Here is a 16,150-nt window from a genome sequence, read left to right on the forward strand (position 1 = left end):
AAGCTATTTTAAAGGGGGCAACGCTCAACGCAAAAATCATAGTGGAATAAAGGTTCGATGTCAGCAGTAAAAAGTAGGCTACGCATAGATGGGAGGTTGGCTTTGAAAGTCGAGTGCTTCATGATTGGTTATTCAACATGTCTTCTATGGCCAATAGGAGAGGAGCTAATTTTGCTATATCTGAAGAGCTCTTAGTCGAATGTTGTTTAATTCAGTTATTCGTACGTTGTTTTATCATTCAAAATGAGTGGCAGAGGCAAAACCGGCGGAAAGACAAGGGCCAAGGCCAAGACTCGCTCGTCCCGCGCTGGACTGCAGTTTCCAGTGGGCCGTGTACACAGGCTTCTGCGCAAAGGCAACTATGCTGAGCGTGTCGGTGCTGGTGCTCCGGTCTACTTGGCTGCCGTGCTGGAGTATCTGACTGCTGAGATTCTCGAGTTGGCCGGTAACGCCGCCCGCGACAACAAGAAGACCCGTATCATTCCTCGTCATCTTCAGCTCGCCGTGCGTAACGACGAGGAGTTGAACAAGCTGTTGGGAAAAGTCACCATCGCTCAGGGTGGCGTACTGCCCAATATTCAAGCTGTTCTGTTGCCCAAAAAGACCGAGAAGGCGGCTAAGACCAAGTAAACGCCTTAATTATCAACCCAAAGGCTCTTTTAAGAGCCACCCACACTGACTACACAAGTGCAATTTTTCAGTGACGCATTTTGTTTTTATCCGGAGTATTGCATTACTCTTAATGAAATTACTGTCCCCTGCCAAGTCGCGTCTAAGCACACGCACATTTTCCTGTTTAAGACGACCAGCAGCATATGAAAGCAAGCAATTATATATGCTCTGTGATTGTGTATAAAGAAATGAATGCTTCTCGTGCTATAAAATATTGCAAGCGAACATTGCAACTTCTAGGATAGGGCAAGAAACACGAACCCGCCTGAAAAGTGGGCGTATTGGTTTGAATTTTGAAACTTGCGCGCGATAGAACAAGGACCAATTGTCGTACGGTGACGTACAATGACTGTCCAATGAATGGCGTTCCAATTCAAGACGCCCAATGAGCGCAGGTCGCGTTAGGGTTAAATAGTATGTCTTCTCGCTTGCTTGATATTATTTTACTTCGTCGTTTAAGAGTGAAGTCTCATCACTATGGCAAGAACCAAGCAAACCGCCCGTAAATCCACCGGTGGCAAAGCCCCGAGGAAGCAACTCGCCACTAAGGCTGCCCGCAAGAGCGCCCCGGCCACCGGCGGCGTGAAGAAACCTCATCGTTACAGGCCCGGTACTGTCGCGCTGAGGGAGATTCGTCGTTATCAGAAGTCTACAGAGTTGCTGATTCGCAAGCTGCCTTTCCAGCGCCTGGTGAGAGAAATTGCTCAAGATTTCAAGACTGATCTCCGTTTCCAGAGCTCTGCCGTCATGGCTTTGCAGGAGGCTAGTGAGGCATACCTGGTCGGTCTGTTTGAGGACACCAACCTGTGTGCCATTCACGCCAAGAGAGTCACCATCATGCCCAAAGACATCCAGCTGGCCCGCCGCATTCGTGGAGAACGTGCTTAAACGTTCCGAGTATGATCTCAAAAAACCCAAAGGCTCTTTTAAGAGCCACCTAATTGTTTCAATATAAAATGAGCATGTTGCCACATAGCAACGGCTTTGCGAGTGCAAACAGGTCTACACCGAATTTTAAAGTCACAGGGAAGAAACTTGGTACATCAGTCTAGTTCTGTATTAGGAACATTTTTTTTGTTTTGTTATGGGCAGTAAATGTCACCAAGATACATGGGATCAGAACGTATACTTACACAATATCTTCCAACATGAAGACAATGTTGAACATAGTAAACAAAAGCTGCAAGTAGTGGTGGTAGTAGTAGTAGTAGTAGTAGTATTAGAAGTAATAATGGTGATTGTAATTACGTTGATAATAATGGTAAAGAACGGGTAATGGTAATAGTGGCGCTGAGCTGATTTCAGGTTGCCCGCCGCTACAGGTTTCAGGATTCGCATTTTATATGAAGCTACTTGACAGTTATCGTGTCCCATTAAAATTAATACAGAATAGTGATACGATGTATTTATATGTGTGTGTTTTGGGGCATTGTCTGTATTAGCAAACAATCTTCGTCCAATCTTTTGTGTAATTCGTAAACAGTACAAGGGATGGTGTAACCAGTACACGGTGTTGGGCTTTACGAAGTGCTTTAAAAGGAATACAAGAAGCTTATTGCAACCCGAAATATATCAAAACAATTGCTGGAAAATATAGTAAAAATATTGATTATTTAAGTGTTTATTGAAGTACAGTATGAATTAAACATTATAGTATTTTAAGGACGGATTTAAAGTTACCGATAAGACAAAGGAATCAGCGCAGAGACGTAACTACTAACTAGCACAACTTTCTACGTTTTCTTCCCAAGAAATGTTAAAGGTAATGCAAGTTTTATTTAGAGTTATAGAGTAACATTCAAACGCATAAACTTATTCGGCGGCATTAAAAGCTAAACGGTATTACTACACAAAGGGGTGGCGGATCAAATAGAGGAGGTCCGTGTGAGAGGAGAGGTTGTTTTCACCGCAGAGGGGCGGGTGTGTTCTAATTAGCATACCAGAGTCTAAATAAACGAGGTGCTTGCGCGCCGTTTCTCATTCAGTTGTTTATTCTTCTGCAACTACAATGCCTGAGCCTGCGAAGTCCGCGCCTAAGAAGGGATCCAAGAAAGCCGTGACCAAGACGGCGGCTAAAGGAGGCAAGAAGCGCAGAAAGACCAGGAAGGAGAGCTACGCTATCTACGTGTACAAAGTCCTGAAACAGGTCCACCCTGATACCGGTATTTCTTCCAAGGCGATGGGAATCATGAATTCTTTCGTGAACGACATCTTCGAGCGCATCGCTGGTGAGGCTTCTCGTCTTGCCCACTACAACAAGCGCTCTACCATCACCTCCAGGGAGATCCAGACCGCTGTGCGCCTGCTGCTTCCTGGTGAACTGGCCAAACACGCCGTGTCTGAGGGCACAAAGGCCGTCACCAAGTATACCAGCTCCAAGTAAAGCGCGACAGTGTCACTTAAAAAAACCCAACGGCTCTTTTAAGAGCCACCCACATTCTCACTAAATGAGTTTTCTCCGTTGTGTGACACTTGCGAGTAAAGACCAAATTACAGTTTAAACATTTTTTGTCTATATTGATCACCTTACTGCAAGATTTCTTGCCCGTGTTTAAATTTTGTTACATTTCAGTAATGGCTATTGACATTCTTTGTACAGATGTGTTGCTTTGTGATCTAGTGAGAAAGGTCATGACGGATATGTTATGACCGTTTATCCCCTGGGATCACTTTTCACTCCACAAGAAACCACAGCATTATTTTAAGGAGAACTGCTCTAAGGTAAGGTACATACGCCTATAACGTATGCCACATCTCTCTTTGCCCACCTACTGAAATGTAAAATAAAGAATCATGATATAAAAGACTGATAGAATGTCACAATAAATAAAATATTTTTTTTCTTTTTATAAAGTACCTCAACCCGTTTCTTCTGGTTCTGCCCCTGTGTCTGTACATGACTCTGACCTGTTACAACTCATTCAGGTTCACATCAACATCATTCTCATTACTGCCCACTAGCTCATCCTTACTTTGCTCTTGTAGAAGAGCAACTCTGTCCTGTTCACCTGCCCTCTACCATAACAGATGCTGGCTTTCATCATTTCTGAGGATAAAAGCATCATATGTAAACTGGCTATACAGCCAAAATGCAGTCTATAGTTCCTGTGCTTTCCAGTGGTGACATTTATAACCAAGGTAATGTTGCAGTTAAAATATCATAGGGTTACAAAAACAAAATTAATTTTTTTGCATTTTAAATGTAATAAGTTGTAAGCATAGTTTCAGAATAGCCTATTACTACATAAGTCAATTACAGTCCAATAGGCTCAATGTGCACAAATTATGGTCCATGTTTGCATATATTTAATTTTACCATTTCATACAAAACTTAGAGCATCTAAACTGGTATGATTGCCTAAAAATGTAAGTGAACATACCCCAGATAGTATTTACATTTTTTTTCCTTCAAGAAACTTTGTCTAAATCTTGAATAATCAGTGGATTTGGGGGGCGTTCAGGTCATGAACTTGAGTGCGGTGTGTCAATGGGAAAAGGGGGTAGAAACATGGATTTGTTGGTCATGTGATGTCAAAAAGTTCCTGTTCTTGTCAAAGCAGAAGTCCCCCCTACCATCCCAATTAAATTGTAACATGGATTTTATATTTAGATTTTTATTAAAACCAAGATAAAGTAATTGTTGCCATATGGCAACACCATGCAATAGTTAGACAGTTAGAGTTTTAATGAAGTCAAACAGTAAACTGCAGGGCACTTTAACATGCTAGGGCAGGACAGCCATTAAAATGCAGAAGCTGTTCAATGAGCAATGCAATGCAAAACTGTTAAGACAGGTCTTTGTGTGATATTTTGATGGGAGCAGAACTTCTCATATACACACATATGTATGGGACTGGAAATGTAAGTGGGGTCGTTTGGAAAGAGAACAAGATACCTTTAATATGAGGGTTATAGTGAGCTCATCTTATTGAAATGAAATGAAATGTGCCATATTTTGACAATTGTGATTTTTACACCCCAATCGAAATTTGTCCTCCGCTTTTAACCCATCTGTGCAGTCAGAACACACAAACACACACACTAGTGATTATTAGGGGGCTGTGGATCACACGTGCCCAGAGCGGTGGGCAGCCCTAGCCCGGCGCCCGGGGAGCAGTTGGGGTTAGGTGCCTTGCTCAAGGGCACCTCAGTCATGGCCTGTCTGGGAATCGAACCCACAACCCTCCGGTCACAAGTTCCCTAACCGCCAGGCCATGCCACATTAGGGTTAGAGTCAACCTGGGTTAATGCACATTATGGGTAGAGATATCCTGGGCCAACAGCAGTGATGAAAATGAAAACTGGAGCATTTCAAGGATGTTTGCACACCTAATCCTGTTCTGACAGAGCTCACCTGGTTGCTTCCCCCCAGTGGGGCGCACCTGATGCTGGCCCTACAAGAGGATGCCCGCCTCACGTGGAGTACCTGCCCGAGTGAGAGTGCCAGTCTCAGACCCCTCACCTCGATCATGCCACACACTTGGAAAAGGCGCTACGCTGAGGGAATCACACTGCAGGAGCCATTACCTTACATAGTTAAGGTACATCTTGCATCCCACGCCTGTGTTTTACTTGCACCTACAGAAGGGCTGTTTCAGCTACTGCACGCACCACTACCAAGCTCTAAACACCTCCTTGCTTTTGCTCAGACTCTCCTTCAACGTGCACACGACGACTTGCTAGACATAAACCTTGATTTTTCACTATTTCACGCCAGAAATCACACGAAATGCACTATGCCTTATTGGGAGCTGCAGTCACTTACTGCCTTTTTGTGGCAGCTGCGCAAAAGGACATAGGGTTGCATAAGATTTCCTGGTACGCAAGTAAACGCGAAAGCCTTCTCTTGCCAAACGCTTTGTTTCGTGACTTGCAGATTGTTTTAGCGTGTATAATTAAGCTGATATTTGTCATGAGAAAACACAAATGGAAGCTGCTCGCGGAAGCCCAGGCACGGAGTTCTTGGCAGATTGAGTCTATACCGTCCTCATGCGTCTTTTAAGTCCGGCCCCTCGATAGAAGGGAGGTTCAATTCAACACAGAAGTGTTCTCTGATAGGCTTGTTCTTTACGTGTATCTCGTTCCAGAAGTTACTACGAAGATGGCAGAAGTGGCTCCAGCACCAGCAGCCGCAGCGCCGGCTAAAGCTCCCAAGAAGAAAGCTGCCGCTAGACCCAAGAAAGCGGGACCCAGCGTCGGTGAGCTCATCGTTAAAGCTGTTTCGGCTTCCAAAGAACGGAGCGGCGTGTCTCTCGCCGCCCTGAAGAAAGCTTTGGCTGCTGACGGTTACGACGTGGAGAAGAACAACTCTCGCGTCAAGCTTGCAATCAAAAGCCTGGTGACAAAAGAAACTTTGGTGCAGACCAAAGGAACCGGTGCGTCTGGCTCTTTTAAGCTCAACAAGAAGCAAACTGAAACCAAGAAAAAGCCCGTTAAGAAAGCCGCACCTAAGGTGAAAAAGTCGCCCGCTAAGAAGCCTGCCGCGGCTAAAAAGCCCAAGAAGGTCGCGGCAAAGAAGCCCGCCGCCGCTGCAAAGAAGTCGCCCAAGAAAGCGAAGAAGCCTGCCGCGAAAGCCACAAAGAGTCCGAAGAAAGCAAAGAAGCCGGCAGCTCCGAAGAAGGCAGCCAAGAGCCCCAAGAAGGCAAAGGCTGCAAAGCCCAAAGCTGCCAAGCCAAAGACGGCAAAGGCAAAGAAGGCTGCCCCCAAGAAAAAATAAACATTCAAGTTTTCATGTCTTGATCTCCAAAAGGCTCTTTTAAGAGCCACCCACATTTCCCTTTCAAAGAGCACTTTTTTTCACTGTTGAAATAAATTAATATAGCCAGAATTGTAACTAGAGGTTAAATTTTACAATGGAAAGAAATTTTATTCCATTCTTCATAAAAATATTGGACAATATGTCAACATGAATAGATTATTAGTCATACAGTGGTGAAATTTGCAACGTATGTCAACACACTAGATTTTGGCCCATTTACTCCAGACTGTCCATAATATGAAATAAGAAACGACCGTCACTACGTGAGACAGGGAGAGTAGCAGTGGAAAGAAGGGGGCTGCCTTTAGAGTCGAGTGCTTCACGATTGGTTATTCAATATGTCTTCTTCAGCCAATAGAAGTTGAGCTGATTTTGCTACGTCAGATGAGCACTTCGGGAACAGCTGCTTCGGTCGTTGTTATTCGCACAGCGTTATATCGTACAAAATGAGTGGTAGAGGTAACGTGCAGATTGGGTAGGTGACAGAAAAGACTGGACTAAAAAACGAGGGAGAGGGAGACACAAAATACCTGATTTTAAGCTTTTATATGGTGACTTTATATCAAAACACTCTGAAACCAACATAGACTGGCTAAATATGACAAACAAAGTAATCTATAACAAAATCATAGCAAAAGAATATGGGGGTAATTTTTGTTTTAAATACCTTACACCTAACGAAATGGATGTAGGGATAAAAAACCTCAGATGTAAAGATCTCTCAGAAAATATGAGAGACGTAATGTGGTTGATTGGTGTGGGTAGATTATCAGTCAGGTGCGTTGTGAAATGGAGTTGCTACGTTACCACCAAACTGTGCCCTATAAATGGATGTAACAACGATGAGACTGTTGAGCATCTTTTGCTATATTGTCCCCGCTCAGCAGAGATATGGCAATACATGAAAGAAATCGGGCTTAATATTACCATAAACGAAAAAGCTGTCATGCATGGCATATTCATAGAAACACTTCCAAAAAAAGTTCACAACCTGTTTTGGCTAACAATCTGCATAGTAAACAATAAAATTTGGAAAACAAGATGCAAAATGATAATAAACCAGTGCCATATCTCTGCTGAGACGGTTTTTAAACAGATAAAAATCGAATTGAGGAGACAACGGACGGTCGATAGAAGGACAATTAACACACTGCCATGGGACATTTTGGATTTTTGATAGTGAGTAATTGAATGTAAAGAAAAAAAAAAAAAAAAAAAAAAAAAAAAAGGATGTATGTGTGTATTTTGTTTATTGGTGTATATTCCCACATGTTTTTTTTTGAATAGCTGTTGAAAATCAATAATAAAGATTTAGTAAAAAGTAAAACCGGTGAGTTAATATAATCAAAGTACGTGAAAGTATTCCTGGGAGATTAATGTTCGCTGATGTAATTTTAAATAATCATAAAATAAGAATTATTAATATTTATACAGCACAGGACAACAAAGTAAGGTAGCTTTATTTCATAAAATAAAATTATTATTAACGGTAGGGTTTTATGTTATTGTTTGTGGAGATTTTAATACAGTAATGGATAGAAATGATGTTTTTCCTTTAAACACAGCATAGGCCTAGCAGGCAAAGTGTTAAAACAAACAATGATCCAGGGTAACATGCAAGAGACCTATAGGGTGTTATTCCCTGATGGCTCTGATTTTACTCGGAGTGATTCTAAATTTAAACCCAGAATAGATCGAATTTATATTAGTAATAATTTAGAAGTAAAATTTTATTGTACTAAAATGCTTGTAGATTCTGATCACTTGGCAGTAATGTGTAAGGTTCACTTAAGTGGTTCTTTAACGAAATCATATTGGAAATTAAACACTAGAATTTTACAATCTACATCTGTGGTTGAGGATCTTAAAGGTGACTTATTGAAAATCATATCAATGAGTGAATTTGTGGAACCGCTCACCTTGTGGGAAGTCTTAAAGAAACGTAGCAGGGCGTTGTGTAAAATAAAAAGTTTAGAAATAAACAAAGAAATTAATAATGAATATAAAAATAGTATAATTAAGTATATAGCATTGAAAAATAATAAACAACTAAGTGATGTTGAAATAATACAATTGAAGGCACATAAAGTTATTGATAAATATAATAATGACTCATTAGTGAATCTAAAAGTGCGGCTTGGAATGGACCTTGATGTTAATTTAAATCCGCAGCATGTTGCAGAGCTCGTTGAAAAAAACATAAACTTTTATTAGTAGTATTTTAAATTATGATGGTATAGTTGTTAATGACATGAATGAAATAATTAAAGCATAATGCGAGAATATGTATAAAAATATTGACATAGATAACGAAAGTATGGATAGTTTTCTAACTGATAAACATTCAGATTCTTATGATCATTTAGCAAGTGATATCATGGTATATGAGGTAAGGGCCGCAATTACAGGTATAATAAAAAAAAAGCTCCAGGTAAAGATGGCCTACCATCTGAGTTTTATCAGTTGTGTGAGGGGGAATTGGGTGAAATTTTAATACGGGTGTATAATGAAGGTATAAAAAAAGGGTGTATGCATGACACTTTTTATGATGGTGTTCTATCCTTATTATATAAAAAGGGTGATGTGCGGCTATTAAATAATTCTAGACATCTCACCATGATGAATATGGATTATAAGATTTTTGCTAAAATTTTAATGAACAGATTAAGTAAGGTTTTGGATTCAGTGATCATCAAAGAACAGACATGTGCCATAAAAGGGCAACCTGGCCTGGAACTTGAGGCTTACTGTTGTCTGTCTTTCTCTCTCTTTCTTTTCTTTGTCCACTGTCTCAGGTGAAGAACCTGCGCTCCATGGTTTCACGTGCTGCCATGACCACTCTGGCACACATGTTCGCCTACCTGCGGAGGGCCATGGACCCCGAGGCAGCAGAAGCCGCCCGCGTCCTGATGCACAAAGCGTGTGAGAACAGCGTCTTCATCAGGGAGGATGTGGACCTGGCACTCAGTGCCATGGTGCACAGCAGCTCAGCCAGGAGGGCCATACATGCCCTGCTGGCCGGGGGACTAAGGTATAAGTTCATGTGCTTTCAAACTCCAGACGTATTTCTCGCTATGTGTTTCTCTTTAACCCTCCAGCCACAGAGACGCCACTGTGAGGAAGACATTGTCAAGATGGTGGAATAATTTGTGTTAAAGATCTGTTAAAGATATCATCATGAAGGGCAGGTACAGAACAAGATAGTCAACAACTGTACCGAGTGTAAGTCTTATAAGTACTATTATTTTCTGTATATGAAAATTATAACATCTGTTGTCTTCTCTTTGAAATGCATAGATAATAATGGACACTGTTTGAGAAAAAAAAAAGTCCTCATCCAATCAGCTATAAAGAAAAACACCACCACATCCTGCTGGTCAATTGACACGACCACCATCATAAGATCAGCTTTAGGATTTACAGCAATAAGCTACTTCCTGAATAAATGAAACAAGTTCTTCCAAACAGTTCTATTTCTCATTAATAGAAAAAAGCACCAGCTAAAGTTTCCTATATATCTACTTTACTTGAATACGTCTTGCTACTTCAGCTGCGTGGCCAGGTGCTTGGACTGGTACTGCAAGGGGCTCAATAGCTTGAGGCATGACAGACATTAGTGAGTTAGTGCATACATTATCCAGACAAATATAAAAAAAAAAAACTAGGACAACAACCAGTAAAACTGTCCTGACATATTAAGATGATCTTTACAATTTTTTTTTGCATAATGAACTTCAGGTTAAAGTAATGCAGAACATTTTGCTAAGAAGAGAAAAAGCTTACAGCACCTGGTATTCCCGTCAAACCAGGGCCGATCCTGCTTAGCGTTCTCAGGGTGGTGTGGCTGTAAGCAGTAGAGCACATGTAAAATGGAGCTTTTATACACTACAGGCTTAAACAGGAACATTGTCTATGTTGTCAGAAAAGGATAAAATAATGTGTTGCATTTGTTGTTTTTTCTTTCATTGGATTTAATCTCCTCTTTCTCTCTGGAAGGTGGAATGTAGTTATTTAGCTCTGTAGACGCATAAATAGAGCACAACACAGTTTACACCAAGCAGAATGGTCTGTTGACACTGTCATGGTAAAATCATTATTCAATATTTCCCAATGTTTGAATTTCATCAGTATTTTGTTTCGTTGTTTGAATTTAATATATTTTTTAATATAATTGGATGTAATTAGGTTTTTAATAGTTTTTTAAAGATAATAATTATTTTCATGCTGGTTTACATTTGATCTCAATCCATTTTACATTTTTATGTTTTTAAATATCAGATAAATTAGCTATTTGGTGGCATATGCTGTTTGTCAATAGTAAGGTTTTGACTGGTTTTGTCATGTTTTAAATGGGTGTTTAAAAAGTTGGTGATTTTAATAGTATATATAGTTAATATAGTTAATAGTTGCCGCTGCAAAGAAGTCGCCCAAGAAGGTGAAGAAGCCTGCCGCCAAAGCTACCAAGAGTCCCAAGAAAGCGAAGAAGCCGGCTGCTCCGAAGAAAGCAGCCAAAGCCCCAAGAAGGCAAAGATTGTCAAGCCCAAGTCCACCAAGCCAAAGGCGAAAAAAGCAGCCCCCAAGAAGTAAATGTGCATATTTTCATGTCTTGGTATCCCCAAAAGGCTCTTTTAAGAGCCACCAAACTTTTCTAAAGGGCGCTTTTCTTTGCACTCGTGTGAATACTTGTGAATGAAAATTGCGAGCGGTGTCGCTCATGGATTTTAAAGTGCATATACATTGCTGTACACTGCGTGCATCCTGTTATACATACAGAAATATACAAAATATTCTATTTTAGTTTGCCATTCTCTCCTGTCCTTGTCATACATATACGGAGCTTGAGTGCATTTCGAAACATTTCTTCTAAATTGAAGTACATACATAAAGAACTAAATTATTACGATAGGGAGTGATGGAGAGGAAAGCGTGTAAAACATGTTACATCTCATAGACATGTACACGGTAATATTCTATTACATGCTATGCATATTTTAGTTTGCCAAGCTCTCATGTCCTTGTCATACATATTCAATAGTAGTCGGGGGGCCAAAACTGACATTGTAACTGATGGGGACATCTCAGGGTACAAGCTGACAACCTATAAAATATTATTATTTGATCCTTAGGGATGTAATCTAGTCTAGTTGTCAGCTTGGAAAATGAGATTTTATCCATTTTATGACTATATCTTTAAAAGTGGCAAAAAATCAGAATTTTTTCCTAAGTGTTTCCTTCTCTTCCTTACCCCTGCTGTACTTTTGAACATACTTCCAATATAATCCGTCTTATGTGCAAATATAACCTTTGAGAAAATTTATAATAAGCATACCAAAGGAGTATTGCTCCACAGGGGCACTGTTTTGTTACCACATCTGTGCTATGAAGCCTGAAGAAAGAGATTCAATGGAGATCATTGCATCAGGTGTTTTACAAGAATTCATTGATTAGTTTCACTCATTTCTAATTGTCTACAACAACAACATCATCTCACTCATTTTCAATTGTCTACAACAACAAACCAGATCTAACCACGAAATGTCAGAAAAGGTAGGAGAAACTTCTGGCAACAATACATGGACCTTGTGTCTATTCTGCTGGCATTTACACGGGCACTGAGGTGTGGTGACTGAAACCTGTACATGTCAGCCTTCAAGAGCATGATGCCGTGGTTCACTGCTTATGACCACACCCTCTACACAAGATGGGGTGCAGTTTTCATAGCAGATATGGAACATCTGGGGAACAAATTGTTAAAGAGTTTGTGACAAAACGGTTGAGCACAATGAGTGTTGACTTTCACAGTAGCCTGACCAAGAGAAACCCCAAAACATTCTCAGATTTGTACTACAGCAAAGATAAGAAACGTGAAAAGTCCAAGTGTGTGAAGCCTGACAGGGATATTTTTCGTTGCATAATTGTATCCATGGACAGTGGTAGAGAGGTCAACATTGATGAGCTCCTTCAAAAAGAACTGTGTGCAGTACCCCTCTCACTTGCCACAGCAGATCTGTTGCAATGCTGACCTTGCCACCATACTACAAGCTGGTGCAATGGCGACAGACCTCACTTCATCTCCTGTGAGCACGTGCACTATAATTGATGGGATGGCCCTGGTGAGAGCATTAGGAAAACTTCCTGATGCATCAACATTTGGAGAGTACGCTGACATTTTCATGCATAAAGTCACTGATCTACATGGTGGGATTACAAGAGTTGACCTAGTGTTTGATCAATACAAACAAAACTCAATAAAGAATGGAGCTAGAGCAAAACTGGAATACTTTTATTGACCTGGACGAAAACAAAGCCAACCTGACCCATTTCCTGTCAGAGGAGCTTGAAAGGCAAATTCATCAGTATGATTGGGAAATTGTGATCAGTGGGGGATTTCCTGACCCTGAAAAAGTGGCATCTACAGCTGACTTTGATGTTTCCCAACTGCAGGCTGTTCATGAGGAAGCGGATACATGCATTCTGCTACATGCAGTTGATGCAACAGTGAAGGGGTTTCAGCAGCTCATCGTTCAGTGCAGAGACACAGATGTTCTGGTGTTGCTGCTTGCCTTTGCGCAATATTTGAGTCCTGAGGTTTGGATTGAAGGCAGGAACAGCCAAGAAACCTCGCTTCATCAAAGTGCATGAAATCAAATTACCACATAATATCAATAATGGCTTATTGGCATTTCATCCCATCACCGGATGTGATAAGCGCTGCCTGAGCAGGGCTGGTAACATTATAAAGGACACTTCTCACCCCAATCACAATCTTTTTACACTCCTCCCATCCGGTAGGTGCTACAGGAGCCTCCGTACACGCACCAGCAGATTCAGGACGAGCTTCATCCCTGAAGCTGTGACACTGCTGAATTCCTCATAGAGACTTAACTGCACCTGCACTCTATGTACTTTACACACTGAACTTTCTTTTGCACTAATTTAATTTACCGGGCATACTGCAAATACTCCTACACTCATTTACATTCTCTTTTATACCCCCCCCCCCCGCATATTGTATATCATATTACACTATATGTTGTACTGTGTATACACTATATTTATATCATCATATATATATATATATATATATATATATATATATATATATATATATATATATATATATGTGTATATATATATACATATTGCCACATATATTGTATCTACAGCATCCATGCTGCGTTTACTCTGCACTTTATGTATATAACACTGTTTTCCCTTTGCACTTCTGGTTGGATGCTAACTGCATTTCATTGGCTCTGTACTTGTACTCTGCATAATGACAATAAAGTTGAATCTAATCTAATCTAATCTAATCTACAACTAGCCAGTTAACTGATATAGGAAAAAGGACTGCATGGAAAGTGTTCCAGCAGTATCCTCATCTTCTTCAAAACTTTGGTGAGGAAGAAACAAGACACTCTACGCATGGCAGAACAATTTGTATGTAAATTGTATGACCCAAAATCAAGCAGTGAATCAATCCATGAGGTTCGATGTGCCCTGTTTCGTAAGGTGAAAGCCAATGTGGATACTTTACCTCCAACAAAGGATGCCTTGTCTCTGCACCTCATGAGGGCACACTATCAAACAAAGATTTGGAAACAATCACTAGTGTCTCATCCACAGCTTCCCTCACCAACTAGTTGTGGTTGGCATATGAAGGATGGTGTGCTGGTACCAAAGCTTTTAACCAAAGAACCATTACAGGCAAGATCTTTGGAGCTGATGACCTGTGGGTGCAAGGAGAGTGGAACTCAGTGCAGCACTAGGCAGTGCCGATGTGGAAGAGGTGGGATGTTTTGCTGTGGGGCATGTGGTTGTGGTTCAGCAGCTTGGTGCAAGAATACTCAGATAACTACATCACATTATCATATGTATCATATTATGTTCAAAATAATAATTTTCCTGTTCATGTGATGCTTCTTAACAAAATTAAACCACAAACTCTTCTGTTAAATCCCTGTTCAGGACTTTGACTAAAAATGTGGACATGGCTCTTAGGTGTCTTCTGATGGCAATATACAATTTCTACTTTATTCGGAGTACAACAAACCAATCTAATTCTACCAGCAGGCTTTGATGGACATTACCATGCTGCTAATGAAAGTTCTGAAGTCCTAAAGAAGTCCAAGTTCCTTTAAGTTTGTAAAGTGTGTTTATTTTTATTAAACATAACATTATTGTTTTTGGTCAAAATATGAATACGTTGACTTAATGTTTTCTATTGCATATAGGCCTATATAGGCACACACATACATACATACATCAGTGGGGAACCGTCAGGGCCCTCTGTGCCCTCTCAGAGGGCCTAAAATATTGTTATATAAATATATATAATATAATTTATCCAATTTTATTTTATCTACTTACAGTTTGACAATCGACATCTAAACAATTACAAAAATATAAGCAAATAAATTATTCACCCATGTCTATTCAATCTGTGTTGGAAGGTGAGGGGTTAAGTGGAAGCCTGTGAGCCTGTGTCTCCCCCTATCAGGACTGTGATGCCCGCTGTTCAATTACAGAGGGCCTGGCAGTTATAATTCAGCGCAGTACAAGTTTCAAATGACAGTAAAATTGACCAATCATATCTTCCCTCTTAGTGGGCGGGCTTAACTGTATGATAATTTCTGCCCGCTGTGGCAACGCTAGCTGTCGTTAGCGTACCACCGCTAGCTAGTTTAGATTAATTCCTTTGATGCCCTCGTGCGCGTTGTTTACATATTCCGCTCCCGAGGAACACGGAGCTGTAAACCTTATTTTGCTTAAGAAGTTATCTAGTACAGATATTACTGTTTATTGCGTTTTTAAAGCTGTACTGTCATCTCAATTTTTAATTTTTTTAATTGCAGTTAATTAGTAGAGGAAACTATTTTTTTTCGGGAGGGGGGGTGGGGCTATGGGAGCGGGCCCAGGTATAATGGTCACGGTTCGCTACTGACATACATACATACACACACACACACACACATACATACATACATATGTATATATACAGCCAGGTATATGAATTAAGTCAAATAGGACCAAAAGTTATGGGCTTAATTAGAATTCTAAATTTCCGCCTAGTCATTAGATGTTAAAAACCTATGCAGTGTTGTCCCATTTCACAATACATGCCTTACTTGGCACACCTCTTTCCCCTAGACAGGGGTACTGATTTGTAGAGGTTTTTAGTTTGTATCTTGTGTTTTCAAGTTTATATTAACTTTATAAAGTGGTACACTTTAGGCGGATATTGATTTTTACATGTTCAAGCTCTATTATCTCCCAGAATGTAATAGGTATGTACATGCTTCATACTTCTACTGACATCCCAGAAGAGTCAGCTTTCATTTAATACCAAGTTTTTGTCTGTGGCCCTTGCGGTTCCTGAGATAATCACCATTTTCTGAAGTTATGTTGTGTTACACAAAATAATTTTTTCCCCCATAAAATAGCTCATAAAAGTCATAAAAACATTTTTTCAGCCTGACAACCACTCTAGAATTTCACCTGTGTGTCCCTTCTGACAAAAAAAAATATGTTGTCATCTTGTACCCTGAACGCAGAAGTCTTAATGGAAGCACTTTTCAGAAATGGCCCCCTGATTATAGCTTAGAACAGGGCTATTCAACTATATTTTTCTGCGGGCCAGATTTGGCAGAGAGCTCTGACCTGTGGGCCAGACAATTTTCAGACCTATACCAATACTGTCATAGTGGATGTAAAATTGAA

At 40.4% G+C, this 16,150-nt stretch overlaps 3 protein-coding genes and 1 pseudogene across 3 annotated transcripts; all 4 read left to right on the plus strand.

The window, feature by feature from the left end:
- Positions 1-243: 243 nt before the first annotated feature.
- Positions 244-632, plus strand: LOC143484488 (histone H2A-like). The gene has a single exon (XM_076983225.1). It carries the CDS (start codon positions 244-246, stop codon positions 628-630), a length of 387 nt encoding a protein of 128 aa, XP_076839340.1. The 3' UTR covers positions 631-632.
- Positions 633-1,140: 508 nt separating this feature from the next.
- Positions 1,141-1,577, plus strand: LOC143484379 (histone H3). The gene has a single exon (XM_076983073.1). It carries the CDS (start codon positions 1,150-1,152, stop codon positions 1,558-1,560), a length of 411 nt encoding a protein of 136 aa, XP_076839188.1. The 5' UTR covers positions 1,141-1,149; the 3' UTR covers positions 1,561-1,577.
- A 1,099-nt stretch (positions 1,578-2,676) lies between these two features.
- On the plus strand, positions 2,677-3,353 carry LOC143484367 (histone H2B 1/2). The gene has a single exon (XM_076983064.1). The coding sequence runs from the start codon at positions 2,681-2,683 to the stop codon at positions 3,053-3,055; it is 375 nt and encodes a 124-aa protein (XP_076839179.1). The 5' UTR covers positions 2,677-2,680; the 3' UTR covers positions 3,056-3,353.
- A 2,374-nt stretch (positions 3,354-5,727) lies between these two features.
- LOC143484253 (histone H1 pseudogene) lies at positions 5,728-7,571 on the plus strand (annotated as a pseudogene).
- Positions 7,572-16,150: the final 8,579 nt, after the last annotated feature.

This window comes from Brachyhypopomus gauderio, chromosome 20 (assembly GCF_052324685.1).
Source record: "Brachyhypopomus gauderio isolate BG-103 chromosome 20, BGAUD_0.2, whole genome shotgun sequence".
Classification (NCBI taxonomy): Eukaryota; Metazoa; Chordata; class Actinopteri; order Gymnotiformes; family Hypopomidae; genus Brachyhypopomus; species Brachyhypopomus gauderio.

Coding starts and splice junctions, on each gene's coding strand:
- LOC143484488 (XM_076983225.1), top strand. CDS start 244: ATGAGTGGCAGAGGCAAAACCGGCGGAAAGACAAGGGCCAAGGCCAAG.
- LOC143484379 (XM_076983073.1), top strand. CDS start 1,150: ATGGCAAGAACCAAGCAAACCGCCCGTAAATCCACCGGTGGCAAAGCC.
- LOC143484367 (XM_076983064.1), top strand. CDS start 2,681: ATGCCTGAGCCTGCGAAGTCCGCGCCTAAGAAGGGATCCAAGAAAGCC.